Source organism: Triturus cristatus, chromosome 3_1 (assembly GCF_964204655.1).
Source record: "Triturus cristatus chromosome 3_1, aTriCri1.1, whole genome shotgun sequence".
NCBI classification, from domain to species: Eukaryota; Metazoa; Chordata; class Amphibia; order Caudata; family Salamandridae; genus Triturus; species Triturus cristatus.
The window spans coordinates 33,003,544-33,015,983 of NC_140583.1; the positions used below are offsets into that span (position 1 = coordinate 33,003,544).

The 12,440-nt window shown below is 48.9% G+C and overlaps 1 protein-coding gene across 6 annotated transcripts in view; it reads left to right on the plus strand.

The window, feature by feature from the left end:
* Positions 1 to 12,440, plus strand: part of PHF21A (PHD finger protein 21A) — a 737,785-nt gene that overhangs the window by 122,384 nt on the left and 602,961 nt on the right. For 5 of the 6 annotated variants that reach the window (XM_085646699.1, XM_085646701.1, XM_085646696.1 and 2 more), the window contains exons 2-3: positions 1,455 to 1,497; positions 11,053 to 11,210. In XM_085646699.1, the coding sequence (XP_085502825.1) occupies positions 11,157 to 11,210 (54 nt within the window). In that variant the 5' untranslated portion in view covers positions 1,455 to 1,497; positions 11,053 to 11,156. The remainder of the gene's footprint in view (positions 1 to 1,454; positions 1,498 to 11,052; positions 11,211 to 12,440) is intronic. The other variant, XM_085646697.1, reaches the window with a different exon arrangement.

The window sequence follows — 12,440 nt, forward strand, 5'->3', positions numbered from 1 at the left end:
TATTTTGTTCCCATTTCAGAAATACATAGGTGTCTTTGAAACCTATTTTTCACTCTTTCGATTTTGCCAAATAAATTGCTATATACCCGGGACACAATGAAAAACCATTGCACCGTTATTGGCTCTGGGTTCGTCGGGTTCTTGGTGAACCTATAAGTCCTACATAACCCCACAACCAAAAGCGTCCTGCGGATGTAACAGCATATTGCTTTCAAAAATCTGTCATACTTAGATGAAGTTACAGGTGAAAACGTTGGCACAAATGGCTGTTTGTTTTTTTTCAACTCATTTTCAATTTTTCTTAATTTCAACTCTTAGTTTGTATTAAAAAAACCTGCAGGATCTACACAAATGACCCCTTGCTGAATTCAGAATTTGGTTTACTTCTCAGGAATGAATAGGCTTATAGTTGCACAGAGGGTATAGTCAGTGGTGGTTCAGCTCCTTTCTGTAGGATGCTCATGGCACAGAGGGAGGGATGCCTGTAGCATGGAGGGTAGAGGCAGTGCTTTTTCAGCTACTCTCTGAAGAGTGGTGGTGGCACAGAAGGCACAAACAATGTGTTCGAGGCATGCGTGCTGTAGATACACATGCTTTGCATACCCCTGCCATCGAGTGTTGGGTCAAGAACATATGCCCACTGGGTAAGTAATATGTCCTTATGCTGCTCCTTCTGAAGGTAGATGGCTTGCTAGGACTGGGGCCATAGATTGTCAGCTGTGTTGTTTCTCCCTCGTAGTACCTACTGTTCCTTTGTGAAGGGGGCTATGTGCCAGTCTGTGTGCACCATTAGAGGCTTTGTAGGGTGGATTCATGGGAGGGGTTTGTGTGCCGATGAGTGTTAATCCACCAGCGCCCATTCATGTGTGGCATGGTCGAGCTGTCTGACCTCTAATCTACTACATCTTCATTTCCATGCTTCCTTCCTTCCTTCAAATTTGCACCCACGAAATTGACTTTTTATTTACGAAAGTGACTTTGCCGTGAATGACTTGATCTTGTCCCCTTGGAGCCGGTTGTGTGACATTCTCATATAAGTAGCTTGTATGCGGGTTACATCCTCCAGGCGCTGCCCCATCGTTGAAAGCTAATTTTGGGGAGTCTTTTATTGGGATCGAATTAGTGGCGTTTTGCGCTTCGCAGTGGGACTAGTACTTCCTGATGAGATGCGGAAGGGTTTTATATTAAGACAGATAAGAGACCTTGTGCTGCACAGGGACTCTCCCGGTTTGTGGCCTAACATTAGCTTTCGTGGCCCAGTTCTATTCCAGCAGTTAGTGGGACCTGTAGATAGTCTTGGATGTGTGCTTGTACTATGTATTTGGGGAAAACACTTTTGATTTCCTAATGGTTTGGTAAAAAATAAACCTACTTTTGTTAACTTCCCATAATTTCTACTTTATATTCTTAATTCGGAAGCAATACAATGTGATGCCTTTTGTCTCCTTTTACAGGTCGAATATAGAAGTGGAATGGAATATGTTTTCCCCCTGTTCGGTGAGTTTATACATCTTTGAGTAATCGCTCTTAAGCATTGTGCGTTTTCAATGTACTAAGCGGCATTGCAGCTTGCGTTGTAGTTGTGTATTGCTGTAGGTTTGCAGCTCTCTACACGTCGTGGATTAGTATGAGGTGTCTGCTCAAAAGAATCTTCCACTGGCTGCCTCGTCACTCTCACAAAGTGACAGTCTGTGGCAGTACACCTACAAAGACGTCCACTGGCTGCCTCGTCGCACTCACAAAGTGACAGTACACCTACAAAGACGTCCACTGGCTGCCTCGTCACTCCCACAAAGTGACAGTCTGTGGCAGTACACCTACAAAGACGTCCACTGGCTGCCTCGTCACTCTCACAAAGTGACAGTCTGTGGCAGTACACCTACAAAGACGTCCACTGGCTGGCTCGTCACTCTCACAAAGTGACAGTCTGTGGCAGTACACCTACAAAGAAGTCCACTGGCTGCCTCGTCACTCTCACAAAGTGACAGTCTGTGGCAGTACACCTACAAAGACGTCCACTGGCTGCCTCGTCACTCTCACAAAGTGACAGTCTGTGGCAGTACACCTACAAAGACGTCCACTGGCTGCCTCGTCGCACTCACAAAGTGACAGTCTGTGGCAGTACACCTACAAAGACGTCCACTGGCTGCCTAGTCACTCTCACAAAGTGACAGTCTGTGGCAGTACACCTACAAAGACGTCCACTGGCTGCCTCGTTACTCTCACAAAGGGACAGTCTGATGCACCACAACTAAAAATGAAGCATTGGCATAGCCAATAGGTCTCGCTTTTGGGACCTTATAAGTGTTTAGCCATGCAACAGTTGCATAACTAAATACTTATCAGGTCCCAAAAGAGAGACCTATTGGCGATGCAAAGCGGCCCTGCGGCCGCGAAAGTGATCGCGATCAAACATCAAAGCGGCCGCGAAAGTGAAAGTAATCTCGGTAAAGCACGGTGCGCGTGCCCGCGCACATGCACTGTAGCTCTAGGCTGGCCTGGTAGCACTTTTTGGAGCCCTCTCAATAAGTCTCGCCAGACCAGCGCATGCGCTGGGTCAGGCGAGACCTAAACATCCACTGACTGACTGGCTCGTCATGCTAACAAACGGACAGTCTGTGGCAGTACACCTACACATCCACTGGCTGCCTCATCAGTCTAACAAAGTGACAATCTGTGGCAGTACAAGTAAAAACAACTTCCAGTAGCTGCCTCGTCATGCTAACAGAGTGACAGTCTATGGCACCACAACTACAAAAACATCCATTAGCTGCCTCGTCCCGCTATCTGTGGCAGCACAACAACAAAAAACAAGCATTGAAAGTGCAATAGGTCTCGCCTTTGATTAAGTTAAAGCCATTTGCTTTGCTAATGGTATTGTATAGCAAAGCAAATGGCTTTAACTTAATAAAAGGCGAGACCTATTGCATTTTCAATGCTCGTTTCTTTAGCAATCCAAGATGGATCAGAAGATTAGAAAATATAATTTAAACTGATGAGTGGGATGGGGGAGGAGGTGAGGGTAGCAACACAGGGGGGGGCCACAGGGAGAAACATAGACAAAAAAAGAGCAATGTGGAGCACAGGTAGCCGCGCAGCGCATGAGCAAGGGAGAGCAATACGAGTGCACGTGGGAGAAGCACATGCACTAGAATGCAAAGTCGACGGGAGAGAAAGTGCACAAGGGAGAATACTGGAAACACATACACTCATTGAGTACTAAAAAAAAAAAAAAGTAGTCGTCCCCTAAAGGCGAGCAAAGGAAGCCAGCCAATAAATGAGATAGTAAAGGGGCTTTCTTCCTTAGGAGGGACAAACACAAGATGGACAGGTTAAACAAGGAAAGCCATCCAATAGAAAGCAAGTACATATGTAACAGTAAAGTCAACTAAGCAGTGGGTTGGCGCAAGCCTCTCTATGTGCTATGATGCCCACAATGAGTCTTACACAACCAGACGGTTTGTGCTGCCTGGTAGACTGGACCTAAAAGTGCTGCCCACCTGGAATGGAGAGATGCGAGCTTTCCATAAAAACAACCCAGGTCATAGCTGCTCTTAAGTTAAAAAAAAATAAAATTAAGAATTAAAACAAAAAACGAGCACCTATTAGGTGTGCAGTGAATGAGTCCCTATTGGCACATTCCATATCCACTGACCTGTTGGTCTTCACTCACCTGGGTTAGGGTGATGTGAAGGGGTTGAGGACTCTAGTGTAGCCAGGCTGCTGCTGCTGCAGTCATGGATTCCGGTTTTTCTCATCATCCAAGACATAGCAGAGCAGTCTGCCCAATGTATCCAATAAGGTTCCATGTACTCTGGTACTGCACTGGTCCAGTGTTCAAGCTTCGCTTTCGTGCTTGCGCACATAAAGTGCACACCAAAAGAAACCGGTTATTGTTGTACCTGCATGGCGGGTCCAGACCCCACTGTCTCAGTGACACCCCCACCAATGCGGGATATACATTTAGCTGCTCGGTTGAAGATACAGCAATTAGCATAGAAAACAGACGTTTCTAATGCAATCAAGTACGGCAGCAGGGTTCATAATTGACTGGGCAAAATCAAATATTAACCAGCAAACATCTCTCGTCTACCTTAGTGGGTAGAGTCCCCACCTAAACTCGAAAATCAATTTGACCTCTTGGTCAATTTTGTTGAATCTCTCATCTGCAGACTCTTCGACAACATTAGCTATCCATTGTGGCCCACGTGAGTGCCCAAAGGCTGCTCTTGCATGGCCCCCAACTGCCCGACATACCACAGTCCTGTGATGAGCACTGGATGTTTTAGGCCTTTGTTCAGTGGAGGGGGAAAAAAAATCAATTGGGGTCTGCAACTTCAAAGTGGCCTCAGCGCTGCTTCCAACCGATTCAGAAAGACCTACCATCTATGGGTAATGTATGTAATTGCGCCATGTTCAATGGAAGTAGAAGTGGTCAAAACAGGCAGCTGAGTGCTCAGGACAAAACAAAGGAAGCAAGAGCCACAAAATAGGCCGACTGGGGGGTGGGGGAGGAATAGAAGCAAAGGACCAGTGGCGAGTATGCCCATCAGGCGTTCATTCTAAAGATGAAGCCAGTGCGAGTTTATGTGTTGAGATTTTTAGTCACACCGGTGTCTGACACGCCAGCAAGGGGCGTGCGTGGTTAGGCTTTAAGATTCCAGATAGGCCAGTGCCTTTTGGGACTGGTAAGGCTGAGGCAGTCCTCTTTTATACAGAGAAAAAAGGTGGTCCTCTAAAGGGTGATCTGGTTGGGGTACAACAAGTCACAGAGCTTTTTCCAACGTTTGAGTAGCTCAGACCTGCGGATCTTGTAAAGGCCCCGGCACAGCACTGCTAGCCCTAGCTATTATAAAGATGTGATAATAACCATGTTATACAGTGATGGCTTTAATAACGGACACAAACCTCTTTCTTGTGGAAAATGACTTGCAAGGTTCTCGATTACACACAGTGAGTTATGGTGTGTACGATTTTGGTGTCAGCAGCGTGTTCAAGTAAACAGCTGTCTCCCACCAAGAGACACCATGAGGCATGAGCTGTTCCACTGGCAACCAGCATTAATCTGCTTTTACGTCTGTGACCCAGCTGGTGAAGTCCTCTTAGGGAGCGCGCCTCTACATGATGCCCCTGTGGTACTTGCAGCAAACAAAGTGATGGATAAATGCTTGTATTACTGTTGGACCCTGGTGCTCGTTCGGGCTGCACTCCAGTCCATAGTTTTTGCCCCACTATGGCACTCTAAATAGAGGCCCGCCTTTTGTCAAACACTCCTAACTGCCTGACTGGATCCGACTTTACGGAACACAAACCACTCCGACCGTGTTCAGTTTATTTTGGCTTTGTCTGTAGGACGCAGCTCGAGCCCCATAGCACGGAGCTCACGCCTCTGCATACCAGTCGCACTTAATTGTTTCACGCAGTCACAGAATTCTGTCTCTGGAGGGTGACCAATGCTACGTGCCTGACCTCTCTATGGTCGCCCCCGTGCGTGACATGGCCAGGTACGTGCGAGACTCTCGACATCCCAAATAGGCAGTTGTATGTGGGAGGGGTATGAGGGAAGAAGTCAGGTCTGAGCGGGCCTGGGCCTGCCAATCTCTTCAGCTCGCCGCCCCTGGAGGAATGAATGGCGCTTCTCTGCAGGAGCTGACAAACTAAACTTCACGGCCTACAGCTGTCGGTAACAAGCATTCGTCAGGTAGCCTCTGTTTATTTTTATTTTTGTCCGGTCCATCCGGACTGGATCGTAGGGCTTGTTTACATAACACGCCTCTGCGATAAGAAACTGCTTCACGACAGCCGTGAAGCCCGCGATCCAGTCCGGTGGGCCTGACAAAAAAGCCAAAAGGAGGCACCCTAGAAACCTTATTTCCAATTGGAGGCCACTGTTTAACATAAACGGTGACGCAAGCCAATGGAAATTAGGGGCGGGGCTTCAAGCCCTTTTCTAAAACTCCTCATCTGCAATAAATCTCACCGAGCGTGCTGCGCATGTGCGCAGCAACGCTAGGCGAGACCTAAAAATCTTCCACTGGCTGCCTTGTCACGCTCACAAAGTGGCAATCTTTGGCATCACAACTACAGACCTGCACTGGCTGCCTCGTCACGCTCACAAAGCGACAATCTTTGGCAACACAACTAGAAAAACTTCCACTTGTTTCCCACTCACTCTCACAAAGTGGCAATCCATGGCACCCCAGGTAAATTAACTTCCACTGGTAAAGTTTCAAATGACTGTGCCTGACCGCCCAACCCATGCAATGCTCTACTCTCAAATTCCTCCACAATAAGTAAAAAACAATCCTACCACATTAACTCTGCTTCACAAAAGGTCACCTGTTAACCACACAAAAAACAGACACAAGTACAAAGATGGCAGAAATCCAATGGTGTCACCCTGCTTCTGGAGAGCATTCCCCGAGATCAGCCTTCTGATAGCTCTCTGGAACACCACGGTCCTCCTGCTTTTCAGGCACAAACGTGGCAGGCCATGGTCCATCTTTGGCACCCTCTGTACCTCCCAGGGGTCTCCCCGCCCATCCCCCACGTCCCAGGGAGTCTTGCACCATGCTGGACCCCTGGGAGGCTGCTGGCTCACACTCCTAGAAGCAGGTGGGCGCTGCAGTGCGTGCTCCATGTGTATCACTGTGCTGAAGCCGCGCTCCATTCATATATTGTCCAAAGAAAAAAGCAAACTGCTCAACTTGACACTGTTGTCTGATCAATCAATCAATCAGTGACACTTATAAAGCGCGCTACATACCCGTAGGGTCTCAAGGCGCTGGGGGGGGGGGGGGGGGTGCCGCTACTGCTCGAACAGCCAGGTCTTCAGCTTCTTTCTGAAGGAGAGGTGGTCTTGGGTCAGGCGCAGGTCGAACGGGAGGGAGTTCCAGGTCTTGGCGGCCAGGTAGGAGAAGGACCTTCCTCCTGTAGTCGCTCTTCGGATGCGGGGGACGGCGGCGAGGGCGTGGTTGGCTGATCGGAGGTGGCGTCTGGGAGCGTAGAAGTTGACTCGGCTGTTGAGGTAGCTCGGGCCTTGGTCGTGCAGGGCTTTGTGTGCGTGGGTGAGGAGGCGGAAGGTGATTCTCTTGTTGACGGGGAGCCAGTGAAGGTCTCTCAGGTGTCCGGAGATGTGGCTGGATCGTGGGATGTCGAGGATGAGTCTGGCTGAGGCGTTTTGGATCCGCTGGAGTCTCTTCTGGAGCTTGGCGGTGGTACCGGCGTAGAGGGCGTTACCGTAGTCCAGTCGGCTGGTGACGAGGGCCTGGGTGACGGTCTTCCTGGTCTCTGTGGGGATCCACCAGAAGATCTTCCGTAGCATGCGTAGGATGTTGAAGCACGCCGAGGAGACGGTGTTGACTTGCCTGGTCATGGAGAGGGAGGAGTCCAGGATGAAGCCCAGGTTTCGTGCATGGTCTGTCGGTTTGGGTGCGGTGCCCAGGGCGGGAGGCCACCAGGAGTCGTCCCAGGCGGAGGGTGAGGAGCCCAGGATGAGGACCTCCGTCTTGTCCGAGTTCAGTTTCAGGCGGCTGGTCGTCATCCACTCAGCTACCTCTTTCATCCCTTCGTGCAGGTTGGCTCTGGCGGCGGTGGGGTCGTTGGTCAGGGAGAGGATCAGCTGGGTGTCGTCGGCGTAGGAGATTATGCTGAGGTGGTGTTTGCGTACGATGGCCGCGAGGGGGCTCATGTAGACGTTGAAGAGGGTGGGGCTCAGGGATGATCCTTGGGGGACGCCGCAGATGACTTCGGAGGCCTCTGACTTGTACGGTGGTAGGCGGACTCTCTGTGTTCTTCCGTCGAGGAAGGAGATGATCCATTCCAGCGCCTTGTCCTGGATTCCGATGTTGCTGAGGCGCCGTACTAGGGTGCGGTGGCAGACCGTGTCGAAAGCCGCGGAGAGGTCTAGGAGGATGAGGGCCGCTGTTTCTCCATTGTCCATCAGGGCTCGGATGTCATCGGTGGCGGCGATGAGGGCGGTCTCGGTGCTGTGTTTGGCTCGGAAGCCGGACTGTGAGGGGTCGAGGGATCCGTTCGTCTCGAGGAAGGCGGCCATCTGCTTGTTGACGGTCTTCTCGATGACTTTGGCTGGAAACGGGAGAAGCGAGATGGGGCGGTAATTCTTGAGGTCGGTGGGGTCCGCTGTTGGTTTCTTGAGTAGAGCGCTGAGTTCGGCGTGTTTCCAGCTCTCAGGGAAGATGGCGGTGTCGAAGGAGGTGTTGATGATGTCTTGCAGGTGGGGTGCGATGACAGCGTCGGCCCTGTTGAAGACGTGGTGAGGGCAGGGGTCGGTCGGTGATCCGGAGTGGATGGAGTTCATCGTGCGGATGGTGTCTTCGGTGCTGATCGGGGTCCAGGCGTGGAGGGTGGTGGTGGTGGGGGGTGGTTGGTCGGTCATGGTGTGCGTTGGTTGGTTGTTGAAACTGCTGTGTATGTCCGTGATCTTGTTGTGGAAGTATGAGGCGAGGGAGTTGCAGAGGTCTTGCGATGGGGTGATGTCGTTGTTTCCTGCGCTGGGGTTGGAAAGCTCTTTCACGATGTTGAAGAGTTCCTTGCAGTTGTGTGCGTTGTTGTCCAACCGGTCCTGATGTCTGTTTCCGAGGCTGCTTCCTGTTTCTGAGGGGCATGGCTTCAGCTGCTCATCTCTAGCAGGTGCTGCAGCGCCTTCAGTGAGTCCTTGCTCTGTGTTTCTGCGGATTTCCCTGGGCTTGTCTCATGACGCTTCCATATGTTCACTTCCACCTGGCCTCAAACCCTCTTTGTGACCAGTCTGCGGTTTGAATCTGCACCTTCAGGTGGAAACAGCCTTCTGTGATCTAGTACAAAGCCAGTCCAAATGCCTTTGGCTTGTCTACTGCTTGTTGGGAACTTCTGAAATGCGCTACTTTGAAAGCGACGCACATTTCCTCAACTCAAGCCAGTGCAAGGTACACCGTCCTGATGTCGTCCTATGAGGGTGTAAAACCATATGCATATGCACTGAGAGTTGGTAATTGTGTCCTTTTGGAAGAGAAAGGTCGTTTCTTACATTTATGAAATGTGTTATCTGGATACCCTGCTGTAATCGGTCAATTTTCTGCCTTTGTTAAAAAAAATATATATATCCTATTAGCATTTCATTTTTTTAAAATTTAACAATCATGAACAATTAAGCAACGCACTTTGCAAGTGGGTTCTACTTGTAATTAATATCCTTTAAAAAAAAAAAAACTAATTTGATTATCCTTTTAATATAAATTCACATCTCACTGGACATGCCACACAACACAGTCAGGTGCACCCAAAGTCTCCACCCATCGCAAACCATGACACCCCCCCTCCTCCGCGGGTGGAGGGGGGCTATGTTCCCATCATGAGACGACAAAATATCTCTTCGCCAAGTTGCTAAATCTTCCTTCTCATCTCGCCTTGTAAGCCTGATCTGCACTTCATCAGCTATAGCTCATTCTATCAAATCCCTTTCCCCTTGCGCCTCCCTTGGGGCTCATGCCGCCACCCAGTGAAAAGCTATTCAGCTCCTCGCCAACACCATTCCCAGTGCAGACATCCTGGCTGCCATCTTTGTCTGCGGTCTCCTCGCCAGAATGCTGAAGAGGCGCAATCTGATGACCCCTCCAGTGCCAGTGCCCTAATCCTGTCAGGTGCAGTACTGCCTCTCTCTAGAACTCCACTACATGACAGAGTCCTGTGCACGAAGCCTGCCTCAACATGGCCACATTGGCCACCGAATTTCAGCCTTAGTTTATTTAAAAACTGCTTATATTTTCATCAAAATATGTTATGCTTTCCTGATTTTGATGTGTGCTGCCTTTGTTTGGCTGCAAAGAATAAATCTCAGACTTTGACTTACGCTAGACCAGATTTAGAAATGTTTTTGGACTGCAGCCTAAAACTACAAAGAATACTCATTCTGGATACAAAGTTTATGCATAACACATTTTGCATTTATCCGCCCTTGCCTTTATAATTTGTCTGTCAGTTTTATTTTTAATTTCCTTGCAACTCGGTCTTAACCTTTGCTTTTCCTTTTCCTTAGAAGTTTTCTTAGAGAGAGTGGGACCCATCTCTAGGCTCTGTGTCCAGCTGGTTGAGTCCCCATGTTTTGTTTCCATTTATTTTAAAAGGCAGAAGTGGCCTAAAGTTCAGCACCTGCTTCCATAATATTTTCCTGAAACTAAATGAATCCATGACAAAGTGGGAACTTATTGCAGGCAACAAGTTTGCACAGTCTCTCTTCACTAGGCAGACCCCTCACCACCTTATGAACCACAGTTTCCAATAAGCATCCAGCCCTGAGTCCCAACTCCTCCCGTCAATTAATCTAGTCCCATCACTCCATAAGCGACATATGCTCCCTCCGCAAATCCCCCCCCCCCCCTCCCCAACCTGACAACTCAAGCCCTTTTCATTAGTGTCCACAGTCTACACCCTGCAACAGACCCAGGTCTCCGTCACAAGCCCTACGCTGCATCATGCTAGAGATATTGACCCAGAAGAGCCTGCAATAGACCTATGTTTTCGTCACAAGCCCTGCTCCACAACTTCCTAGAGCCATTGACCGAGAAAAGCCTGCAACAGACCCAGGTCTCCGCCACGAGCCCTACTCCGCATTTTGCTAGAGCCATTGACCTAGAAAAGCCTGCTACAGACCCAGGTCTCCGCCACGAGCCCTACTCCGCATTTTGCTAGAGCCATTGACCTAGAAAAGCCTGCTACAGACCCAGGTCACCGTCGTGAGCCCTGCTCCGCATCTTGCTAGAGCCATTGACCTAGAAGAGCCTGGAACAGACCGATGTCTCCATCACGAGCCCCGCTCCGCATCTTGCTAGAGCAATTGACAGAGAAGAGCCTGCTCCCTTAGCCTAGCCCCAGCTCCCGTACCCCATCTCATATCCTGCAGTCTCATGATAAAGTATCTCCACAAAAGCAGCCTTAATCCATCAAGTACATCATATTGAGTCTTAGTTTGAGGTAACATCTCACAATTTGGGTCACTATTTTTCTTTGCTGTAGTTTTTCTCTTGATCTCATCTGTGTCTTTGTTTTTTGTAGGTGTAGATTAGGGGCGAGACGGGCCCGGTCAGTAAGGACCAGTGGGCAGACACGCTGTGTGGGAGAAAAGGAGTTTGTGAGAGGATCCCTGGAGGAGGAAGAGGATGGAGTTACAGACTCTCCAGGAGGCCCTTAAAGTGGAGATCCAGGTTCACCAGGTGAGGCTGCTGCAGCGAATGCTGCGATTGCATGGCTGTGGCTATCTTTGGAAATGGAAAGTGGAGAGCAAGATGAGGAATGAGAAAGGTGAAGTCTGCGCTGGGCTAAAAAGGGACGACAGACTGGATTGGGAGAGGCACCAAGGACTGGGTGGGAAAGGCACCAAGGACTGGCTAGGACATGAATTTGGCTTGCGCATACTCTTGTGTTGCGATTGTATGCTGCTGCCATGGGTTATCTGTGAACCTCTGGTGGTTTAGCTATCGAGTGTTGCATACATGCTGACTGCAGTAGCCACTCCTGACTGGGCAGAATTACCTGTGGTAGAAGTAATCTGTTTGAAATTGATTTGATTTGTATATTTATAAAGCGCGCAATTGCCCGGAGGCGTCTTGGCGCTAAAGTTCGATGTGCATCGGATTACTGCTGATGTGAAATTCTGACTTAGCAGAGGAAGAGCCAAGTTTTGTATGTTGGTGTTGTATAGTGTAGGAAGCTGGCTCTGTATATACTAAACCTAAGAAAGGTATAGTGTGCACAGAGTCCAGGGAGTCCCCAGAGGTATAGAAGAGGCTAAATTAGGTAAGCGCTAACAGCTATCTTTGTGGTAGTGTGCGTGAGCAATTAGGCTTATCCAGAGGGTGTGTTAATCCTTTATTGTATTCACTCAATCAAGGCTGATGACACACACTCAGAGACAGAATCCAGACCAATTAGGTAAGTATAAAAAAGGTATACTTATGTTTTATTTTAGAACCAAGCACGACTTGGCACAGGTGAGTAAAATATACTTTCAAATGCAAGACTGTTCTAGGAAATACAGTTGATTGAGATTGCAATTGTTACAGGATTGTAGATGCTTTGGAAACAGCTTAAATTGCATAGTAATTAATTTTTATTACTCTTAGATTACTTTTGGATTACTTTGAGTACTGGGGTGGTAGGCCTAAATACCACACCTTAGGATCTCTAAATACAAGATAAGTACGACTTTTTATACTTTACAATAGAATTCTCTTTTCTTCGTACAACGCAGTTCAACACAGATATTTTTTAGGCCCAAAATCTCTTTACATGGGTTCCTGTGGGGCAAAAGTGTTTGCGGTTTCACAGGTAAGTACACGATTTACGAGGGTGAGTTTTGGGGGTTAGGACTAAGGTTCCCTAAGGTCTAGATGGGTGCTGAAGTTGCACCCCCAGTGGCACGGGGCGGCCGGGTGCAGAGTGCA